A 25,173-nucleotide genomic window follows, 5' to 3' on the forward strand; every position below is an offset into this window, starting at 1 on the left:
ACAGACGTTACGCTCCCCCGACGCAGCGCACACTTTACATTCCCCCAACACAGCGCACACTTTACATTCCCCCAACGCAGCGCACACTTTACGCTCCCCCAACACAGTGCAGACATTACGCTCCCCCAACGCAGCGCACACTTTACGCTCCCCCAACACAGTGCAGACATTACGCTCCCCCAACACAGTGCAGACATTACGCTCCCCCAACGCAGCGCAGACGTTACGCTCCCCCGACGCGGTGCAGACATTACGCTCCCCCAACGCAGCGCAGACGTTACGCTCCCCCGACGCGGTGCAGACATTACGCTCCCCCGACGCGGTGCAGACATTACGCTCCCCCAACGCAGCGCAGACGTTACACTCCCCGACGCACACAGGCACCCCACCCAACATCTCGTTCTCTGCTGCACCCTCATCAATCTGTGCCCCTCTGGTTACCCTCCTCCTGCCGCGAGAAACACACTCTCCTTACTTACTCCATCCAGATCCCCTCAACAGCTGCAGCGCATTGCCCAGCCTGGCACTGCCACGAGACAGACTTGCCCACCCACTCACCCCCCCATCCCCCGCCACTTCCCCCTTGGCACGAGCTTCATCAAGGCAGCACGGTGGCACAGTGGGTTAGCACTGCTGCCTCACAGAGCCAGGGACCCGGGTTTGATTCCCGGTTCAGGTCACTGTCTGTGCGGAGTCTGCACGTTCTCCCCGTGTCTGCGTGGGTTTCCTCCCACAGTCTGAAAGATGTGCAGGTTCGGGTGGATTGGCCGTCACCTCAATGTAACCCGAACAGGCGCCGGAGTGCGGCGACGAGGGGATTTTCACAGCAACTTCATTGCAGTGTTAATGTAAGCCTTACTGGTGACACGAATAAATGAACTTACCTCCGGGATGGGTGAGTTTAAGCCGGGAATTTTGAGGTTGGGGTAGGATGGTGGAGGGCCGTACCTCTGCATTGCAATCAGCCAGGGCGGGGGAACCTTGTGCGCGTTCTGCAGAGGAAACAAGAGATCTGGAGTTAGAAGAAGCCACAGGGGACAAGGGGAGACTTCAGACAGACACCCCCACAGGAACACGCTGAGGACGCGATGTCCCAGAGTGCAACACAGGAGCCGCAAACCACAGGCGGAGGAGATATTCACACAGCCGACAAACACTGTTAACAATGTCTTACAGGAGGAGAGACAAAGGCACGGTTAGGGGCAGGAATTCCAGAGTTGAGGGATCAGGAGAGAGAGGGGAGGGAGGGCAGGAGGACAGAGGGGGGAGGGAGGGCAGGAGGACAGAGGGGGGAGGGAGGGCAGGAGGACAGAGGGGGGAGGGAGGGCAGGAGGACAGAGGGGGGAGGGAGGGCAGGAGGACAGAGGGGGGAGGGAGGGCAGGAGGACAGAGGGGGGAGGGAGGGCAGGAGGACAGAGGGGGGAGGGAGGGCAGGAGGACAGAGGGGGGAGGGAGGGCAGGAGGACAGAGGGGGGAGGGAGGGCAGGAGGACAGAGAGGGGGGAGGGCAGGGGAGAGAGGGGGGAGGGCAGGGGAGAGAGGGGGGAGGGCAGGGGAGAGAGGGGGGAGGGCAGGGGAGAGAGGGGGGAGGGCAGGGGAGAGAGGGGGGAGGGCAGGGGAGAGAGGGGGGAGGGCAGGGGAGAGAGGGGGGAGGGCAGGGGAGAGAGGGGGGAGGGCAGGGGAGAGAGGGGGGAGGGCAGGGGAGAGAGGGGGGAGGGCAGGGGAGAGAGGGGGGAGGGCAGGGGAGAGAGGGGGGAGGGCAGGGGAGAGAGGGGGGAGGGCAGGGGAGAGAGGGGGGAGGGCAGGGGAGAGAGGGGGGAGGGCAGGGGAGAGAGGGGGGAGGGCAGGGGAGAGAGGGGGGAGGGCAGGGGAGAGAGGGGGGAGGGCAGGGGAGAGAGGGGGGAGGGCAGGGGAGAGAGGGGGGAGGGCAGGGGAGAGAGGGGGGAGGGCAGGGGAGAGAGGGGGGAGGGCAGGGGAGAGAGGGGGGAGGGCAGGGGAGAGAGGGGGGAGGGCAGGGGAGAGAGGGGGGAGGGCAGGGGAGAGAGGGGGGAGGGCAGGGGAGAGAGGGGGGAGGGCAGGGGAGAGAGGGGGAGGGCAGGGGAGAGGGGGGGGAGGGCAGGGGAGAGAGGGGGGAGGGCAGGGGAGAGAGGGGGGAGGGCAGGGGAGAGAGGGGGGAGGGCAGGGGAGAGAGGGGGGAGGGCAGGGGAGAGAGGGGGGAGGGCAGGGGAGAGAGGGGGGAGGGCAGGGGAGAGAGGGGGGAGGGCAGGGGAGAGAGGGGGGAGGGCAGGGGAGAGAGGGGGGAGGGCAGGGGAGAGAGGGGGGTGGGCAGGGGAGAGAGGGGGGAGGGCAGGGGAGAGAGGGGGGAGGGCAGGGGAGAGAGGGGGGAGGGCAGGGGAGAGAGGGGGGAGGGCAGGGGAGAGAGGGGGGAGGGCAGGGGAGAGAGGGGGGAGGGCAGGGGAGAGAGGGGGGAGGGCAGGGGAGAGAGGGGGGAGGGCAGGGGAGAGAGGGGGGAGGGCAGGGGAGAGAGGGGGAGGGCAGGGGAGAGAGGGGGGAGGGCAGGGGAGAGAGGGGGGAGGGCAGGGGAGAGAGGGTGGAGGGCAGGGGAGAGAGGGGGGAGGGCAGGGGAGAGAGGGGGGAGGGGAGGGGGAGGGAGGGCAGGAGAGAGAGGGTGGGGAGGGAAGGGGAGGGAAGGGGAGGGGAGGGCAGGGGAGGGGAGGGCAGGGGAGGGCAGGGGAGGGCAGGGGAGGGCAGGCAGTTGGGTAACAGCACTTGGTCAGGTGACCATTGTTGCCAATCTGAGACTCTGCTGCTGGTATTAACTCTTTGTAAGAAGCCGGGAAGGACTGCAATGTTCACATAGTGTCCACTGTCACCATGGACAGGCACGCTCAGTTCCACAGACACAGGATCACTGCAGACCAGGCAGCCTGTCCAATCAGAGGGAACCAGAGGCCTCCCCACACCCACAGCAACACATACCCGACTCCTCCGCTCACATTTCCCCAGTTTTACCGCTTTCTAAATGCTGCTGCTGCCCAGAGACAACACCATAAAATACAGTACTGGTGGGGACGGGTCTGTCACTGTATAACACTGGGGTACAGTACTGGTGGGGACGGGTCTGTCACTGTATAACACTGGGGTACAGTACTGGTGGGGACGGGTCTGTCACTATAACACTGGGGTACAGTACTGGTGGGGACGGGTCTGTCACTATAACACTGGGGTACAGTACTGGTGGGGACGGGTCTGTCACTGTATAACACTGGGGTACAGTACTGGTGGGGATGGGTCTGTCACTGTATAACACTGGGGTACAGTACTGGTGGGGACGGGTCTGTCGCTGTATATCACTGGGGTACAGTGCTGGTGGGGATGGGTCTGTCACTGTATAACACTGGGGTACAGTACTGGTGGGGACGGGTCTGTCCTGTATAACACTGGGGTACAGTACTGGTGGGGACGGGTCTGTCACTATAACACTGGGGTACAGTACTGGTGGGGACGGGTCTGTCATTGTATAACACTGGGGTACAGTACTGGTGGGGACGGGTCTGTCACTGTATAACACTGGGGTACAGTACTGGTGGGGACGGGTCTGTCACTGTATAACACTGGGGTACAGTACTGGTGGGGACGGGTCTGTCACTATAACACTGGGGTACAGTACTGGTGGGGACGGGTCTGTCACTATAACACTGGGGTACAGTACTGGTGGGGACGGGTCTGTCACTGTATAACACTGGGGTACAGTACTGGTGGGGATGGGTCTGTCACTGTATAACACTGGGGTACAGTACTGGTGGGGACGGGTCTGTCGCTGTATATCACTGGGGTACAGTGCTGGTGGGGATGGGTCTGTCACTGTATAACACTGGGGTACAGTACTGGTGGGGACGGGTCTGTCACTATAACACTGGGGTACAGTACTGGTGGGGACGGGTCTGTCATTGTATAACACTGGGGTACAGTACTGGTGGGGACGGGTCTGTCACTGTATAACACTGGGGTACAGTACTGGTGGGGACGGGTCTGTCACTGTATAACACTGGGGTACAGTACTGGTGGGGACGGGTCTGTCACTGTATAACACTGGGGTACAGTACTGGTGGGGATGGGTCTGTCACTGTATAACACTGGGGTACAGTACTGGTGGGGACGGGTCTGTCGCTGTATATCACTGGGGTACAGTGCTGGTGGGGATGGGTCTGTCACTGTATAACACTGTGGTACAGTACTGGTGGGGACGGGTCTGTCACTATAACACTGGGGTACAGTACTGGTGGGGACGGGTCTGTCATTGTATAACACTGGGGTACAGTACTGGTGGGGACGGGTCTGTCACTGTATAACACTGGGGTACAGTACTGGTGGGGATGGGTCTGTCACTGTATAACACTGGGGTACAGTACTGGTGGGGACGTGTCTGTCACTGTATAACACTGGGGTACAGTACTGGTGGGGACGGGTCTGTCACTGTATAACACTGGGGTACAGGACTGGTGGGGACGTGTCTGTCACTGTATAACACTGGGGTACAGTACTGGTGGGGACGGGTCTGTCACTGTATAACACTGGGGTACAGTACTGGTGGGGACGTGTCTGTCACTGTATAACACTGGGGTACAGTACTGGTGGGGCCGGGTCTGTCGCTGTATAACACTGGGGTACAGTACTGGTGGGGCCGGGTCTGTCGCTGTATAACACTGGGGTACAGTACTGGTGGGGCCGGGTCTGTCGCTGTATAACACTGGGGTACAGTACTGGTGGGGCCGGGTCTGTCGCTGTATAACACTGGGGTGCAGTACTGGTGGGGACGGGTCTGTCACTGTATAACACTGGGGTACAGTACTGGTGGGGCCGGGTCTGTCGCTGTATAACACTGGGGTACAGTACTGGTGGGGCCGGGTCTGTCGCTGTATAACACTGGGGTGCAGTACTGGTGGGGACGGGTCTGTCACTGTATAACACTGAGGTACAGTACTGGTGGGGCCGGGTCTGTCGCTGTATAACACTGGGGTTCAGTACTGGTGGGGACGGGTCTGTCACTGTATAACACTGGGGTACAGTACTGGTGGGGACGGGTCTGTCGCTGTATAACACTGGGGTACAGTACTGGTGGGGACGGGTCTGTCACTGTATAACACTTGGGTACAGTACTGGTGGGGACGGGTCTGTCACTGTATAACACTGGGGTACAGTACTGGTGGGGACGGGTCTGTCGCTGTATAACACTGGGGTACAGTACTGGTGGGGACGGGTCTGTCACTGTGTAACACTGGGGTACAGTACTGGTGGGGATGGGTATGTCACTGTATAACACTGGGGTACAGTACTGGTGGGGACGGGTCTGTCACTGTATAACACTGGGGTACAGTACTGGTGGGGACGGGTCTGTCACTGTATAACACTGGAGTACAGTACTGGTGGGGACGGGTCTGTCACTGTGTAACACTGGGGTACAGTACTGGTGGGGACGGGTCTGTCGCTGTATAACACTGGGGTACAGTACTGGTGGGGACGGGTCTGTCACTGTATAACACTGGAGTACAGTACTGGTGGGGACGGGTCTGTCACTGTATAACACTGGGGTACAGCACTGGTGGGGACGGGTCTGTCACTGTATAACACTGGGGTACAGCACTGGTGGGGACGGGTCTGTCACTGTATAACACTGGGGTACAGTACTGGTGTGGACGGGTCTGTCACTGTATAACACAGGGGTACAGTACTGGTGGGGATGGGTCTGTCACTGTATAACACTGGGGTACAGTACTGGTGGGGACGGGTCTGTCACTGTATAACACTGGTGTACAGTACTGGTGGGGACGGGTCTGTCACTGTATAACACTGGTGTACAGTACTGGTGGGGACGGGTCTGTCACTATAACACTGGGGTACAGTACTGGTGGGGGCGGGTCTGTCGCTGTGTAACAATGGGGTACAGTACTGGTGGGGACGGGTCCGTCACTGTATAACACTGGGGTACAGTACTGGTGGGGACGGGTCTGTCACTGTATAACACTGGGGTGCAGTACTGGTGGGGACGGGTCTGTCACTGTATAACACTGGGGTACAGTACTGGTGGGGATGGGTCTGTCACTGTATAACACTGGGGTACAGTACTGGTGGGGACGGGTCTGTCACTGTATAACACTGGGGTACAGCACTGGTGGGGACGGGTCTGTCGCTGTATAACACTGGGGTACAGTACTGGTGGGGACGGGTCTGTCACTGTATAACACTGGGGTACAGTACTGGTGGGGACGGGTCTGTCGCTGTATAACACTGGGGTACAGTACTGGTGGGGACGGGTCTGTCACTGTATAACACTGGAGTACAGTACTGGTGGGGATGGGTCTGTCACTGTATAACACTGGGGTACAGTACTGGTGGGGACGGGTCTGTCACTGTATAACACTGGGGTACAGTACTGGTGGGGATGTGTCTGTCACTGTATAACACTGGGGTACAGTACTGGTGGGGACGGGTCTGTCACTGTATAACACTGGGGGACAGTACTGGTGGGGATGGGTCTGTCACTGTATAACACTGGGGTACAGTACTGGTGGGGACGGGTCTGTCACTGTATAACACTGGGGTACAGTACTGGTGGGGATGGGTCTGTCACTGTATAACACTGGGGTACAGTACTGGTGGGGACGGGTCTGTCACTGTATAACACTGGGGTACAGTACTGGTGGGGACGGGTCTGTCACTGTATAGCACTGGGGTACAGTACTGGTGGGGACGGGTCTGTCACTGTATAACACTGGGGTACAGTACTGGTGGGGACGGGTCTGTCGCTGTATAACACTGGGGTACAGTACTGGTGGGGACGGGTCTGTCACTGTATAACACTGGGGTACAGTACTGGTGGGGACGGGTCTGTCACTGTATAACACTGGGGTACAGTACTGGTGGGGACGGGTCTGTCACTGTATAACACTGGGGTACAGTACTGGTGGGGACGGGTCTGTCACTGTATAACACTGGGGTACAGTACTGGTGGGGACGGGTCTGTCACTGTATAACACTGGGGTACAGTACTGGTGGGGACGGGTCTGTCACTGTATAACACTGGGGTACAGTACTGGTGGGGACGGGTCTGTCGCTGTATAACACTGGGGTACAGTACTGGTGGGGCCGGGTCTGTCGCTGTATAACACTGGGGTGCAGTACTGGTGGGGACGGGTCTGTCACTGTATAACACTGGGGTACAGTACTGGTGGGGCCGGGTCTGTCGCTGTATAACACTGGGGTTCAGTACTGGTGGGGACGGGTCTGTCACTGTATAACACTGGGGTACAGTACTGGTGGGGACGGGTCTGTCGCTGTATAACACTGGGGTACAGTACTGGTGGGGACGGGTCTGTCACTGTATAACACTTGGGTACAGTACTGGTGGGGACGGGTCTGTCACTGTATAACACTGGGGTACAGTACTGGTGGGGACGGGTCTGTCGCTGTATAACACTGGGGTACAGTACTGGTGGGGACGGGTCTGTCACTGTGTAACACTGGGGTACAGTACTGGTGGGGATGGGTATGTCACTGTATAACACTGGGGTACAGTACTGGTGGGGACGGGTCTGTCACTGTATAACACTGGGGTACAGTACTGGTGGGGACGGGTCTGTCACTGGATAACACTGGAGTACAGTACTGGTGGGGACGGGTCTGTCACTGTGTAACACTGGGGTACAGTACTGGTGGGGATGGGTCTGTCACTGTATAACACTGGGGTACAGTACTGGTGGGGACGGGTCTGTCGCTGTATAACACTGGGGTACAGTACTGGTGGGGACGGGTCTGTCACTGTATAACACTGGGGTACAGTACTGGTGGGGATGGGGCTGTCACTGTATAACACTGGGGTACAGCACTGGTGGGGACGGGTCTGTCGCTGTATAACACTGGGGTACAGTACTGGTGGGGACGGGTCTGTCACTGTATAACACTGGGGTACAGCACTGGTGGGGACGGGTCTGTCACTGTATAACACTGGGGTACAGTACTGGTGTGGACGGGTCTGTCACTGTATAACACTGGGGTACAGTACTGGTGGGGATGGGTCTGTCACTGTATAACACTGGGGTACAGTACTGGTGGGGACGGGTCTGTCACTGTATAACACTGGGGTACAGTGCTGGTGGGGACAGGTCTGTCACTATAACACTGGGGTACAGTACTGGTGGGGACGGGTCTGTCGCTGTGTAACAATGGGGTACAGTACTGGTGGGGATGGGTCTGTCACTGTGTATAACACTGGGGTACAGTACTGGTGGGGACGGGTCTATCACTGTATAACACTGGTGTACAGTACTGGTGGGGACGGGTCTGTCACTATAACACTGGGGTACAGTACTGGTGGGGGCGGGTCTGTCGCTGTGTAACAATGGGGTACAGTACTGGTGGGGACGGGTCCGTCACTGTATAACACTGGGGTACAGTACTGGTGGGGATGGGTCTGTCACTGTATAACACTGGGGTACAGTACTGGTGGGGACGGGTCTGTCACTGTATAACACTGGGGTACAGCACTGGTGGGGACGGGTCTGTCGCTGTATAACACTGGGGTACAGTACTGGTGGGGACGGGTCTGTCACTGTATAACACTGGGGTACAGTACTGGTGGGGACGGGTCTGTCGCTGTATAACACTGGGGTACAGTACTGGTGGGGACGGGTCTGTCACTGTATAACACTGGAGTACAGTACTGGTGGGGATGGGTCTGTCACTGTATAACACTGGGGTACAGTACTGGTGGGGACGGGTCTGTCACTGTATAACACTGGGGTACAGTACTGGTGGGGATGGGTCTGTCACTGTATAACACTGGGGTACAGTACTGGTGGGGACGGGTCTGTCACTGTATAACACTGGGGGACAGTACTGGTGGGGATGGGTCTGTCACTGTATAACACTGGGGTACAGTACTGGTGGGGACGGGTCTGTCACTGTATAACACTGGGGTACAGTACTGGTGGGGATGGGTCTGTCACTGTATAACACTGGGGTACAGTACTGGTGGGGACGGGTCTGTCACTGTATAACACTGGGGTACAGTACTGGTGGGGACGGGTCTGTCACTGTATAGCACTGGGGTACAGTACTGGTGGGGACGGGTCTGTCACTGTATAACACTGGGGTACAGTACTGGTGGGGACGGGTCTGTCGCTGTATAACACTGGGGTACAGTACTGGTGGGGACGGGTCTGTCACTGTATAACACTGGGGTACAGTACTGGTGGGGACGGGTCTGTCACTGTATAACACTGGGGTACAGTACTGGTGGGGACGGGTCTGTCACTGTATAACACTGGGGTACAGTACTGGTGGGGACGGGTCTGTCACTGTATAACACTGGGGTACAGTACTGGTGGGGACGGGTCTGTCACTGTATAACACTGGGGTACAGTACTGGTGGGGACGGGTCTGTCACTGTATAACACTGGGGTACAGTACTGGTGGGGACGGGTCTGTCACTGTATAACACTGGGGTACAGTACTGGTGGGGACGGGTCTGTCACTGTATAACACTGGGGTACAGTACTGGTGGGGACGGGTCTGTCACTGTATAACACTGGGGTACAGTACTGGTGGGGACGGGTCTGTCACTGTATAACACTGGGGTACAGTACTGGTGGGGACGGGTCTGTCACTGTATAACACTGGGGTACAGCACTGGTGGGGACGGGTCTGTCACTGTATAACACTGGGGTACAGTACTGGTGTGGACGGGTCTGTCACTGTATAACACTGGGGTACAGTACTGGTGGGGATGGGTCTGTCACTGTATAACACTGGGGTACAGTACTGGTGGGGACGGGTCTGTCACTGTATAACACTGGGGTACAGTACTGGTGGGGACGGGTCTGTCACTGTATAACACTGGGGTACAGTACTGGTGGGGACGGATCTGTCGCTGTATAACACTGGGGTACAGTACTGGTGGGGACGGGTCTGTCACTGTATAACACTGGGGTACAGTACTGGTGGGGACGGGTCTGTCACTGTATAACACTGGGGTACAGTACTGGTGGGGATGGGTCTGTCACTGTATAACACTGGGGTACAGTACTGGTGGGGACGGGTCTGTCACTGTATAACACTGGGGTACAGCACTGGTGGGGACGGGTCTGTCGCTGTATAACACTGGGGTACAGTACTGGTGGGGACGGGTCTGTCACTGTATAACACTGGGGTACAGTACTGGTGGGGACGGGTCTGTCGCTGTATAACACTGGGGTACAGTACTGGTGGGGACGGGTCTGTCACTGTATAACACTGGAGTACAGTACTGGTGGGGATGGGTCTGTCACTGTAACACTGGGGTACAGTACTGGTGGGGACGGGTCTGTCACTGTGTTACACTGGGGTACAGTACTGGTGGGGACGGGTCTGTCGCTGTATAACACTGGGGTACAGTACTGGTGGGGACGGGTCTGTCACTGTATAACACTGGGGTACAGTACTGGTGGGGACAGGTCTGTCGCTGTATAACACTGGGGTACAGTACTGGTGGGGACGGGTCTGTCGCTGTATAACACTGGGGTACAGTACTGGTGGGGACGGGTCTGTCACTGTATAACACTGTGGTACTGTACTGGTGGGGACGGGTCTGTCACTGTATAACACTGGAGTACAGTACTGGTGGGGATGGGTCTGTCACTGTATAACACTGGGGTACAGTACTGGTGGGGACGGGTCTGTCACTGTATAACACTGGGGTACAGTACTGGTGGGGATGGGTCTGTCACTGTATAACACTGGGGTACAGTACTGGTGTTGACGGGTCTGTCACTGTATAACACTGGGGTACAGTACTGGTGGGGATGGGTCTGTCACTGTATAACACTGGGGTACAGTACTGGTGGGGACGGGTCTGTCACTGTGTAACACTGGGGTACAGTACTGGTGGGGACGGGTCTGTCACTGTATAACACTGGGGTACAGTACTGGTGGGGACGGGTCTGTCACTGTATAACACTGGGGTACAGTACTGGTGGGGATGGGTCTGTCACTGTATAACACTGGGGTACAGTACTGGTTGGGACGGGTCTGTCACTGTATAACACTGGGGTACAGTACTGGTGGGGATGGGTCTGTCACTGTATAACACTGGGGTACAGTACTGGTGGGGACGGGTCTGTCACTGTATAACACTGGGGTACAGTACTGGTGGGGACGGGTCTGTCACTGTATAACACTGGGGTACAGTACTGGTGGGGATGGGTCTGTCACTGTATAACACTGGGGTACAGTACTGGTGTTGACGGGTCTGTCACTGTATAACACTGGGGTACAGTACTGGTGGGGATGGGTCTGTCACTGTATAACACTGGGGTACAGTACTGGTGGGGACGGGTCTGTCACTGTATAACACTGGGGTACAGTACTGGTGGGGATGGGTCTGTCACTGTATAACACTGGGGTACAGTACTGGTGGGGACGGGTCTGTCACTGTATAACACTGGGGTACAGTACTGGTGGGGATGGGTCTGTCACTGTATAACACTGGGGTACAGTACTGGTGGGGACGGGTCTGTCACTGTATAACACTGGGGTACAGTACTGGTGGGGACGGGTCTGTCACTGTATAACACTGGGGTACAGTACTGGTGGGGACGGGTCTGTCACTGTATAACACTGGGGTACAGTACTGGTGGGGACGGGTCTGTCCTGTATAACACTGGGGTACAGTACTGGTGGGGACGGGTCTGTCACTGTATAACACTGGGGTACAGTACTGGTGGGGACGGGTCTGTCACTGTATAACACTGGGGTACAGTACTGGTGGGGACGGGTCTGTCACTGTATAACACTGGGGTACAGTACTGGTGGGGACGGGTCTGTCACTGTATAACACTGGGGTACAGTACTGGTGGGGACGGGTCTGTCACTGTATAACACTGGGGTACAGTACTGGTGGGGACGGGTCTGTCACTGTATAACACTGGGGTACAGTACTGGTGGGGACGGGTCTGTCACTGTATAACACTGGGGTACAGTACTGGTGGGGACGGGTCTGTCACTGTATAACACTGGGGTACAGTACTGGTGGGGATGGGTCTGTCACTGTATAACACTGGGGTACAGTACTGGTGGGGACGGGTCTGTCACTGTATAACACTGGGGTACAGTACTGGTGGGGACGGGTCTGTCACTGTATAACACTGGGGTACAGTACTGGTGGGGACGGGTCTGTCACTGTATAACACTGGGGTACAGTACTGGTGGGGACGGGTCTGTCACTGTATAACACTGGGGTACAGTACTGGTGGGGATGGGTCTGTCACTGTATAACACTGGGGTACAGTACTGGTGGGGACGGGTCTGTTACTGTATAACACTGGGGTACAGTACTGGTGGGGATGGGTCTGTCACTGTATAACACTGGGGTACAGTACTGGTGGGGACGGGTCTGTCACTGTATAACACTGGGGTACAGTACTGGTGGGGACGGGTCTGTCACTGTATAACACTGGGGTACAGTACTGGTGGGGACGGGTCTGTCACTGTATAACACTGGGGTACAGTACTGGTGGGGACGGGTCTGTCACTGTATAACACTGGGGTACAGTACTGGTGGGGACGGGTCTGTCACTGTATAACACTGGGGTACAGTACTGGTGGGGACGGGTCTGTCCTGTATAACACTGGGGTACAGTACTGGTGGGGACGGGTCTGTCACTGTATAACACTGGGGTACAGTACTGGTGGGGACGGGTCTGTCACTGTATAACACTGGGGTACAGTACTGGTGGGGACGGGTCTGTCACTGTATAACACTGGGGTACAGTACTGGTGGGGACGGGTCTGTCACTGTATAACACTGGGGTACAGTACTGGTGGGGACGGGTCTGTCACTGTATAACACTGGGGTACAGTACTGGTGGGGACGGGTCTGTCACTGTATAACACTGGGGTACAGTACTGGTGGGGACGGGTCTGTCACTGTATAACACTGGGGTACAGTACTGGTGGGGACGGGTCTGTCACTGTATAACACTGGGGTACAGTACTGGTGGGGACGGGTCTGTCACTGTATAACACTGGGGTACAGTACTGGTGGGGATGGGTCTGTCACTGTATAACACTGGGGTACAGTACTGGTGGGGACGGGTCTGTCACTGTATAACACTGGGGTACAGTACTGGTGGGGACGGGTCTGTCACTGTATAACACTGGGGTACAGTACTGGTGGGGACGGGTCTGTCACTGTATAACACTGGGGTACAGTACTGGTGGGGACGGGTCTGTCACTGTATAACACTGGGGTACAGTACTGGTGGGGATGGGTCTGTCACTGTATAACACTGGGGTACAGTACTGGTGGGGACGGGTCTGTTACTGTATAACACTGGGGTACAGTACTGGTGGGGATGGGTCTGTCACTGTATAACACTGGGGTACAGTACTGGTGGGGACGGGTCTGTCACTGTATAACACTGGGGTACAGTACTGGTGGGGACGGGTCTGTCACTGTATAACACTGGGGTACAGTACTGGTGGGGACGGGTCTGTCACTGTATAACACTGGGGTACAGTACTGGTGGGGACGGGTCTGTCACTGTATAACACTGGGGTACAGTACTGGTGGGGACGGGTCTGTCACTGTATAACACTGGGGTACAGTACTGGTGGGGACGGGTCTGTCCTGTATAACACTGGGGTACAGTACTGGTGGGGACGGGTCTGTCACTGTATAACACTGGGGTACAGTACTGGTGGGGACGGGTCTGTCACTGTATAACACTGGGGTACAGTACTGGTGGGGACGGGTCTGTCACTGTATAACACTGGGGTACAGTACTGGTGGGGACGGGTCTGTCACTGTATAACACTGGGGTACAGTACTGGTGGGGACGGGTCTGTCACTGTATAACACTGGGGTACAGTACTGGTGGGGACGGGTCTGTCACTGTATAACACTGGGGTACAGTACTGGTGGGGACGGGTCTGTCACTGTATAACACTGGGGTACAGTACTGGTGGGGACGGGTCTGTCACTGTATAACACTGGGGTACAGTACTGGTGGGGACGGGTCTGTCACTGTATAACACTGGGGTACAGTACTGGTGGGGATGGGTCTGTCACTGTATAACACTGGGGTACAGTACTGGTGGGGACGGGTCTGTCACTGTATAACACTGGGGTACAGTACTGGTGGGGACGGGTCTGTCACTGTATAACACTGGGGTACAGTACTGGTGGGGACGGGTCTGTTACTGTATAACACTGGGGTACAGTACTGGTGGGGACGGGTCTGTCACTGTATAACACTGGGGTACAGTACTGGTGGGGACAGGTCTGTCGCTGTATAACACTGGGGTACAGTACTGGTGGGGACGGGTCTGTCACTGTATAACACTGGGGTACAGTACTGGTGGGGACACGTCTGTCACTGTATAACACTGGGGCACAGTACTGGTGGGGACGGGTCTGTCACTGTATAACACTGGGGTACAGTACTGGTGGGGACGGGTCTGTCACTGTATAACACTGGGGTACAGTACTGGTGGGGACGGGTCTGTCACTGTATAACACTGGGGTACAGTACTGGTGGGGATGGGTCTGTCACTGTATAACACTGGGGTACAGTACTGGTGGGGACGGGTCTGTTACTGTATAACACTGGGGTACAGTACTGGTGGGGATGGGTCTGTCACTGTATAACACTGGGGTACAGTACTGGTGGGGACGGGTCTGTCACTGTATAACACTGGGGTACAGTACTGGTGGGGACGGGTCTGTCACTGTATAACACTGGGGTACAGTACTGGTGGGGACGGGTCTGTCACTGTATAACACTGGGGTACAGTACTGGTGGGGACGGGTCTGTCACTGTATAACACTGGGGTACAGTACTGGTGGGGACGGGTCTGTCACTGTATAACACTGGGGTACAGTACTGGTGGGGACGGGTCTGTCCTGTATAACACTGGGGTACAGTACTGGTGGGGACGGGTCTGTCACTGTATAACACTGGGGTACAGTACTGGTGGGGACGGGTCTGTCACTGTATAACACTGGGGTACAGTACTGGTGGGGACGGGTCTGTCACTGTATAACACTGGGGTACAGTACTGGTGGGGACGGGTCTGTCACTGTATAACACTGGGGTACAGTACTGGTGGGGACGGGTCTGTCACTGTATAACACTGGGGTACAGTACTGGTGGGGACGGGTCTGTCACTGTATAACACTGGGGTACAGTACTGGTGGGGACGGGTCTGTCACTGTATAACACTGGGGTACAGTACTGGTGGGGACGGGTCTGTCACTGTATAACACTGGGGTACAGTACTGGTGGGGACGGGTCTGTCACTGTATAACACTGGGGTACAGTACTGGTGGGGATGGGTCTGTCACTGTATAACACTGGGGTACAGTACTGGTGGGGACGGGTCTGTCACTGTATAACACTGGGGTACAGTACTGGTGGGGACGGGTCTGTCACTGTATAACACTGGGGTACAGTACTGGTGGGGACGGGTCTGTCACTGTATAACACTGGGGTACAGTACTGGTGGGGACGGGTCTGTCACTGTATAACACTGGGGTACAGTACTGGTGGGGATGGGTCTGTCACTGTATAACACTGGGGTACAGTACTGGTGGGGACGGGTCTGTTACTGTATAACACTGGGGTACAGTACTGGTGGGGACGGGTCTGTCACTGTATAACACTGGGGTACAGTACTGGTGGGGACAGGTCTGTCGCTGTATAACACTGGGGTACAGTACTGGTGGGGACGGGTCTGTCACTGTATAACACTGGGGTACAGTACTGGTGGGGACACGTCTGTCACTGTATAACACTGGGGCACAGTACTGGTGGGGACACGTCTGTCACTGTATAACACTGGGGTACAGTACTGGTGGGGACACGTCTGTCACTGTATAACACTGGGGTACAGTACTGGTGGGGACGGGTCTGTCGCTGTATAACACTGGGGTACAGTACTGGTGGGGACGGGTCTGTCGCTGTATAACACTGGGGTACAGTACTGGTGGGGACACGTCTGTCACTGTATAACACTGGGGTACAGTACTGGTGGGGACACGTCTGTCACTGTATAACACTGGGGTACAGTACTGGTGGGGATGGGTCTGTCGCTGTGTAACACTGGGGTACAGTACTGGTGGGGACGGGTCTGTCGCTGTATAACACTGGGGTACAGTACTGGTGGGGATGGGTCTGTCGCTGTGTAACACTGGGGTACAGTACTGGTGGGGACGGGTCTGTCGCTGTATAACACTGGGGTACAGTACTGGTGGGGACGGGTCTGTCGCTGTATAACACTGGGGTACAGTACTGGTGGGGACGGGTCTGTCACTGTGTAACACTGGGGTACAGTACTGGTGGGGACGGGTCTGTCGCTGTATAACACTGGGGTACAGTACTGGTGGGGACGGGTCTGTCACTGTATAACACTGGGGTACAGTACTGGTGGGGACGGGTCTGTCACTGTATAACACTGGGGTACAGTACTGGTGGGGACGGGTCTGTCGCTGTATCACACTGGGGTACAGTACTGGTGGGGACACGTCTGTCACTCTAAGTCTGCTGCAGCTTTGATACAGTATTTGAGCGCTCCGATCTCATTCCCAGGTGTGAAGCGACTGTTCCTGGCAGTGGGAAGACGTTACTCACAGCTCCCACCGGCATTCCGAGAGCCAGTCTCAGCTCGTCCGACAGATCTCCGGGCTTCTTCTCCTTCAGCCTCGTCTCAAACTCCTTCCCCTGTCAAAAAGCCAGGGAACAAAACACCGTCTGTCAGACAGGAAACTGCGGAGTTTCATCAGTGCTGCCTGTACTCAGAACCAGCCTCATATATAATCCATCCAGTGGGCCGAATGGCCTCCTTCTGTACTCTCGGGATTCTATTAGTGACATATTCACACAGCGCTTCACAGAATTGTAAAACCCACTGCCTGTAAGGGCGGTAAGAAGTCTCACAACACCAGGTTAAAGTCCAACAGGTTTATTTGGAATCACGAGCTTTCGGAGCGCTGCTCCTTCATCATCGAACATAGAAAAGCTACAGCAAACAGGCCCTTCGGCCCACAAGTTGTGCCGACCATGTCCCTCCCTACTAGGCTTACCTATCACCCTCTATCTTACTAACTTCCATGAACTTATCCAAAAGTCTCTGAAAAGACCCTATCGAATCCGCCTCCACCACCACTACCGGCAGCCGATCCACCCACCACCCTCTGAGTGAAAAACCTACCCCTAACATCTCCTCTGTACCTCCTCCCCAGCACCCTAAACCTGTGTCCTCTTGTGGCAACCATTTCAGCCCTGGGTAAAAGCCTCTGAGAATCCACTCTATCAATACCCCTCAACATCTTATACACCTCTATCAGGTCACCCCTCATCCTTCACTTCTCCAAGGAGAAAAGACCTAGCTCTCTCAACCTATCCTCATAAGGCATGCCACTTAATCCCGGCAACATCCTTGTAAATCTCCTCTGCACCCTTTCTATGGCTTCCACATCCTTTCTGTAATGAGGCGACCAGAACTGGGCACAGTACTCCAGGTGGGGTCTGACCAGGGTCCTATACAGCTGCAGCATTATCTCCCGATTTCTAAACTCAATTCCTCTATTGATGAAGGCCAGTATTCCATACGCCTTCTTAACCACAGCCTCTACCTGCGACGCTGCTTTGAGCGTCCTATGAACCCGGACCCCAAGATCCTTCTGATCTTCCACACTGCCAAGCGTCTTACCCTTAATATTATATTCTTTCATCCTATTCGACCTGCCAAAATGAACCACCACACACTTATCTGGGTTGAAGTCCATCTGCCACTTCTCCGCCCAGTCTTGCATCTTATCTATATCTCGTTGCAACTGCTGACATCCCTCTACACTATCCACAACACCACCAACCTTTGTGTCATCAGCAAACTTGCCAACCCATCCTTCCACTTCCTCATCCAGGTCATTTATAAAAATCACAAAGAGTAAGGGTCCCAGAACAGATCCCCCTGGGGCACTCCACTGGTGACCGGCCTCCATGCTGAAAAAGACCCATCTACAACCACTCTTTGCCTTCTCTGGACAAGCCAGTTCTGGATCCACAAAGCAACGTCCCCTTGTATCCCATGCCCCTTCACTTTCTCCATAAGCCTTGCATGGGGCACCTTATCAAACGCAGTTGAGTGGAAAGTTGGTTTCACAAACACGGCCTATACAGACAGAGACACAATTGCAAGATAATGATTGGAATGTGAGTCTTTACGTAATCAAGACTTTAAAAGTACAGGTACCTGCAAAGACTCACATTCCAACCATTATCTTGCAATTGTGTCTCTGTCTATATATGCCGTGTTTGTGAAACCAACACTGCACTCACCTGATGAAGGAGCAGCGCTCCGAAAGCTCGTGATCCCAAAAAAAACCTGTTGGATTTTAACCTGGAGTTGTGAGACTTCTTACTGTGCCCACCCCAGTCCAACGCCGGCATCTCCACATCATGTAAGGGCAGTGGGAGCAGATTCAAAAGGAACATTCAAAACCGACAAGTGACCAAAAACTCAGAGTTTTAAGGAGCATCTTAAAGGAGAGACACAGAGAGAGACACAAAGAGGTGGAGATGTTTAGGGAGGGAATTCCAGAGCCTCGGGCTCCCCCCCCCCCCGGCAGCTGAAGGCACGGCCGCCAATGGCGGAATTGGGGGATGCTCAAGAGGCCGGAATTGGAGGAACGCAGAGATCTCGGCGGGTTGTAGGAGGTTACAGAGATAGGGAGGGGGTGTAGGGGCTGGAGGAGGTTACAGAGATAGGGAGGGGGTGTAGGGGCTGGGGGAGGTTACAGAGATAGGGAGAGGGTGTAGGGGCTGGAGGGGGTTACAGAGATAGGGAGGGGGTGTAGGGGGCTGGAGGGGGTTACAGAGATAGGGAGAGGGTGTAGGGGCTGGAGGGGGTTACAGAGATAGGGAGAGGGTGTAGGGGGCTGGAGGGGGTTACAGAGATAGGGAGAGGGTGTAGGGGGCTGGAGGGGGTTACAGAGATAGGGAGAGGGTGTAGGGGCTGGAGGAGGTTACAGAGATAGGGAGGGGGTGTAGGGGGCTGGAGGGGGTTACAGAGATAGGGAGAGGGTGTAGGGGCTGGAGGAGGTTACAGAGATAGGGAGGGGGTGTAGGGGCTGGAGGAGGTTACAGAGATAGGGAGGGGGTGTAGGGGCTGGAGGAGGTTACAGAGATAGGGAGGGGGTGTAGGGGCTGGAGGAGGTTACAGAGATAGGGAGGGGGTGTAGGGGCTGGAGGAGGTTACAGAGATAGGGAGAGGGTGTAGGGGCTGGGGGAGGTTACAGAGATAGGGAGGGGGTGTCGGGGATGTAGGAGGTTACAGAGATAGGGAGAGGGTGTAGGGGCTGGAGGAGGTTACAGAGATAGGAAGGGGGTGTAGGGGCTGGGGGAGGTTACAGAGATTGGGGGGGTGTAGGGGCTGGAGGAGGTTACAGAGATAGGGAGAGGGTGTAGGGGCTGGAGGAGGTTACAGAGATAGGGAGAGGGTGTAGGGGCTGGAGGAGGTTACAGAGATAGGGAGGGGGTGTAGGGGCTGGAGGAGGTTACAGAGATAGGGAGAGGGTGTAGGGGCTGGAGGAGGTTACAGAGATAGGGAGGGGGTGTAGGGGCTGGGGGAGGTTACAGAGATTGGGGGGGTGTAGGGGCTGGAGGAGGTTACAGAGATAGGGAGGGGGTGTAGGGGCTGGAGGAGGTTACAGAGATAGGGAGGGGGTGTAGGGGCTGGGGGAGGTTACAGAGATTGGGGGGGTGTAGGGGCTGGAGGAGGTTACAGAGATAGGGAGAGGGTGTAGGGGCTGGAGGAGGTTACAGAGATAGGGAGAGGGTGTAGGGGCTGGAGGAGGTTACAGAGATAGGGAGGGGGTGTAGGGGCTGGAGGAGGTTACAGAGATAGGGAGAGGGTGTAGGGGCTGGGGGAGGTTACAGAGATTGGGGGGGTGTAGGGGCTGGAGGAGGTTACAGAGATAGGGAGGGGGTGTAGGGGCTGGAGGAGGTTACAGAGATAGGGAGAGGGTGTAGGGGCTGGAGGAGGTTACAGAGATAGGGAGGGGGTGTAGGGGCTGGAGGAGGTTACAGAGATAGGGAGAGGGTGTAGGGGCTGGAGGAGGTTACAGAGATAGGGAGGGGGTGTCGGGGATGTAGGAGGTTACAGAGATAGGGAGAGGGTGTAGGGGCTGGAGGAGGTTACAGAGATAGGGAGGGGGTGTAGGGGCTGGGGGAGGTTACAGAGATTGGGGGGGTGTAGGGGCTGGAGGAGGTTACAGAGATAGGGAGAGGGTGTAGGGGCTGGAGGAGGTTACAGAGATAGGGAGAGGGTGTAGGGGCTGGAGGAGGTTACAGAGATAGGGAGGGGGTGTAGGGGCTGGAGGAGGTTACAGAGATAGGGAGAGGGTGTAGGGGCTGGAGGAGGTTACAGAGATAGGGAGGGGGTGTAGGGGCTGGGGGAGGTTACAGAGATTGGGGGGGTGTAGGGGCTGGAGGAGGTTACAGAGATAGGGAGGGGGTGTAGGGGCTGGAGGAGGTTACAGAGATAGGGAGGGGGTGTAGGGGCTGGGGGAGGTTACAGAGATTGGGGGGGTGTAGGGGCTGGAGGAGGTTACAGAGATAGGGAGAGGGTGTAGGGGCTGGAGGAGGTTACAGAGATAGGGAGAGGGTGTAGGGGCTGGAGGAGGTTACAGAGATAGGGAGGGGGTGTAGGGGCTGGGGGAGGTTACAGAGATTGGGGGGGTGTCGGGGCTGGAGGAGGTTACAGAGATAGGGAGGGGGTGTAGGGGCTGGAGGAGGTTACAGAGATAGGGAGCGGGTGTAGGGAGCTGGAGGAGGTTACAGAGATAGGGAGAGGGTGTAGGGGCTGGAGGGGGTTACAGAGATAGGGAGAGGGTGTAGGGGCTGGAGGGGGTTACAGAGATAGGGAGAGGGTGTAGGGGCTGGGGGAGGTTACAGAGATTGGGGGGGTGTAGGGGCTGGAGGAGGTTACAGAGATAGGGAGGGGGTGTAGGGGCTGGAGGAGGTTACAGAGATAGGGAGGGGGTGTAGGGGCTGGAGGAGGTTACAGAGATAGGGAGGGGGTGTAGGCACAGGAGGAAGTTACAGAGATAGGGAGGTGTCTGTCGGGGCTGGGGGAGGTTACAGAGATAGGGGTGAGGATCATTTGAAAACATGGATGAGAGGTTTACGCAGGAATTCTACCACCCCCCCCCCTACTTATTGTCCAACCCTAATTGCCCTGGGTCAGAGGGGCATTAATGAGTTGCTGTGGCTCTGGAGTCACATGTAGGCCAGACCGGGTAAGGACAGCAGATTTCCTTCCCTAAAGGACATGAGTGACCCAGATGGTTTTTACAACAATCGATGAGTTACATGGAGATCAGTAGATTCTTAATTCCAGATTTTTATTTTAGACAAATTTCCCTTAGAATCATAGAAACCCTACAGTGCAGAAAGAGGCCATTCGGCCCATCGAGTCTGCACCGACCACAATCCCACCCAGGCCTTGCCCCCATATCCCTACACATTTACCCGCTAATCCCTCTAACCTACGCACCTCAGGACACTAAGGAGCAATTTAGCACGGCCAATCAACCTAACCTGCACATCTTTGGACTGTGGGAGGAAACCGGAGCACCCGGAGGAAACCCACACAGACACGGGGAGAATGTGCAAACTCCACACAGACAGCGACCCAAGCCGGGAATCGAACCCGGGTCCCTGGCACTGTGAGGCAGCAGTGCTAACCACTGTGCCACCGTGCTGCAGGTGGAGGCCATTCAGCCCATTGTGCTTGTGCTAGCTCTTTGCAAGATCTGTCTAATCAGTTTAACTCCTTCCCCCACAGCACTGCAAATCCAATCCCCCCCTCCCTTTGAGAGCTTTTATAAAGTTTATTTATTAGTGTCACAAGGAAGGATTACATTAACACTGCAATGAAGTTACTGTGAAAATCCCCTCGTCGCCCACACTCCGGCGCCTGTTCGGGTTACACTGAGGGAGAATTTAGCACGGCCCAATGTACCTAACCAGCACGTCTTTGGAGTGTGGGAGGAAACCGGAGCACCCGGAGGAAACCCACGCAGACCCGGGGAGAACGTGCAGACCCCGCACAGACAGTGACCTGAGCCCCGGGGAATCGAACCCGGGTCCCTGGCGCTGTGAGGCAGCAGTGCTAAATAATGTGAAAGTTCCTATTGAACCGGCTTCCACGAGGGAGAGCGGAAGCGTGTGGAGTCTGCAGTCGGGGTCTCTGATCAGCGCTTAGTGCTGCCCTGTTAATAGCTGCAATAAAGTGATTAGCAGCAAGTAATCGGAGAAGACTGTAACACAATGAGAGAGAGATCTGTTCACCATGTATCTCTGTTCCATCACTTTCACAACAGTTATCCGCTCGCGCTGAGATTAGATTACAATCCAACAGTAAAACAATATCTTTATCAGGTACAGCATGTCACTCCACAGGAAACGGTCCGAGATTCCGATCGGAGACGGGACAAATAACCACAAACGTCCAAAAATAAACAACTACCCCCTATTCCCACCCCCCCACAGGACGTCCCAAAACATTTCCAAGTAAGGCACATTCTGAAGTGCGCTCGCTGTTATATTGTATCACAGGAAATGTGTTATCATCAGAAAGGCAGCAGCCAATTTACACACAGCAAGATCCCACACACAGCAATCTGATCATCTCACCCACCATCGTCTCAAGAGGGAACTAGGAATGGGTAATAAATGCTGGATAGCAAGCGTCGTCATCTGTCCGACAGTGCGGCGCTCCCTCAGCACTGACCCTCCCACAGTGCGGCGCTCCCTCAGCACTGACCCTCCCAGTGCGGCGCTCCCTCAGCACTGACCCTCCCACAGTGCGGCGCTCCCTCAGCACTGACTCTCCCACAGTGCGGCGCTCCCTCAGCACTGACCCTCCCACAGTGCGGCGCTCCCTCAGCACTGACCCTCCCACAGTGCGGCGCTCCCTCAGCACTGACCCTCCCACAGTGCGGCGCTCCCCCAGCACTGACTCTCCCACAGTGCGGCGCTCCCTCAGCACTGACCCTCCCACAGTGCGGCGCTCCCTCAGCACTGACCCTCCCACAGTGCGGTGCTCCCTCAGCACTGACTCTCCCACAGTGCGGCGCTCCCTCAGCACTGACCCTCCCACAGTGCGGCGCTCCCTCAGCACTGACCCACAGTGCGGCGCTCCCTCAGCACTGACCCTCCCACAGTGCGGCGCTCCCTCAGCACTGACCCTCCCACAGTGCGACGCTCCCTCAGCACTGACCCTCCCACAGCGTGGCGCTCCCTCAGCACTGGCCCTCCCACAGTGCGGCGCTCCCTCAGCACTGACCCTCCCACAGTGCGGCGCTCCCTCAGCACTGACCCTCCCACAGTGCGGCGCTCCCTCAGCACTGACCCTCCCACAGTGCGGCGCTCCCTCAGCACTGACTCTCCCACAGTGCGGCGCTCCTTCAGCACTGACTCTCCCACAGTGCGGCGCTCCCTCAGCACTGACCCTCCCACAGTGCGGCGCTCCCTCAGCACTGACTCTCCCACAGTGCGGCGCTCCCTCAGCACTGACTCTCCCACAGTGCGGCGCTCCCTCAGCACTGACCCTCCCACAGTGTGGCGCTCCCTCAGCACTGACCCTCCCACAGTGCGGCGCACCCTCAGCACTGACCCTCCCACAGTGCGGCGCTCCCTCAGCACTGACCCTCCCACAGTGCGGCGCTCCCTCAGCACTGACCGTCCCACAGCGCGGCGCTCCCTCAGCACTGACCCTCCCACAGTGCGGCGCTCCCTCAGCACTGACCCTCCCACAGTGCGGCGCTCCCTCAGCACTGACCCACAGTGCGGCGCTCCCTCAGCACTGACCCTCCCACAGTGCGGCGCTCCCCCAGCACTGACCCTCCCACAGTGCGGTGCTCCCTCAGCACTGACCCTCCCACAGTGTGGCGCTCCCTCAGCACTGACCCTCCCACAGTGCGGCGCTCCCCCAGCACTGACTCTCCCACAGTGCGGCGCTCCTTCAGCACTGACTCTCCCACAGTGCGGCGCTCCCTCAGCACTGACCCTCCCACAGTGCGGCGCTCCCTCAGCACTGACTCTCCCACAGTGCGGCGCTCCCTCAGCACTGACTCTCCCACAGTGCGGCGCTCCCTCAGCACTGACCCTCCCACAGTGTGGCGCTCCCTCAGCACTGACCCTCCCACAGTGCGGCGCACCCTCAGCACTGACCCTCCCACAGTGCGGCGCTCCCTCAGCACTGACCCTCCCACAGTGCGGCGCTCCCTCAGCACTGACCCTCCCACAGTGCGGCGCTCCCTCAGCACTGACCCTCCCACAGTGCGGCGCTCCCTCAGCACTGACCCTCCCACAGTGCGGCGCTCCCTCAGCACTGACCCACAGTGCGGCGCTCCCTCAGCACTGACCCTCCCACAGTGCGGCGCTCCCCCAGCACTGACCCTCCCACAGTGCGGCGCTCCCTCAGCACTGACCCTCCCACAGTGCGGTGCTCCCTCAGCACTGACCCTCCCACAGTGTGGCGCTCCCTCAGCACTGACCCTCCCACAGTGCGGCGCTCCCCCAGCACTGACCCTCCCACAGTGCGGCGCTCCCTCAACACTGACCCTCCCACAGTGCGGTGCTCCCTCAGCACTGACCCTCCCACAGTGTGGCGCTCCCTCAGCACTGACCCTCCCACAGTGCGGCGCTCCCTCAGCACTGACCCTCCCACAGTGCGGCGCTCCCTCAGCACTGACCCTCCCACAGTGCGGCGCTCCCTCAGCACTGACCCTCCCACAGCGTGGCGCTCCGCAGTGTTGCTGAGGGGATCATGAACGTAGGCCATTCAGCCCCTCTCAGCGTTGAGTCAGCACAGATCAGAGACAGTTCAGGAATAATGAGGTTCCAGCTCCCACCCCCACCCAAACATCTGCTCCGATGGAGACAATATCAGTGCAGCGGCACTCGGAGTCCTCGTTCGTTACCTCGTAGTACAGGTCTCCGTGAATGGTTAGTTTGGGTTTAGTTTGCCACTTGAAGAAGGCATCGTGCAGCTTCTGATAATCAATGTCAATTTTACCCATTTTCGGCCGAACCTTCTCCCTCATTTTAGTCTTCATGGTTTTCTGCTCTTC

The 25,173-nt window shown here is 56.9% G+C and overlaps 1 protein-coding gene across 1 annotated transcript; it reads right to left on the reverse strand.

Moving 5' to 3' along the window:
* Window positions 1-884: 884 nt before the first annotated feature.
* LOC144490708 (splicing factor 3B subunit 2-like) lies at window positions 885-25,173 on the reverse strand (the record flags this gene model as incomplete). The annotated part of the gene is made up of 3 exons (XM_078208417.1): window positions 885-992; window positions 16,664-16,753; window positions 25,024-25,173. Coding segments are annotated over 3 exons (348 nt in total), but the record flags the coding sequence as incomplete, so codon positions are not given.

Source organism: Mustelus asterias, unplaced genomic scaffold (assembly GCF_964213995.1).
Source record: "Mustelus asterias unplaced genomic scaffold, sMusAst1.hap1.1 HAP1_SCAFFOLD_3655, whole genome shotgun sequence".
NCBI lineage: Eukaryota > Metazoa > Chordata > Chondrichthyes > Carcharhiniformes > Triakidae > Mustelus > Mustelus asterias.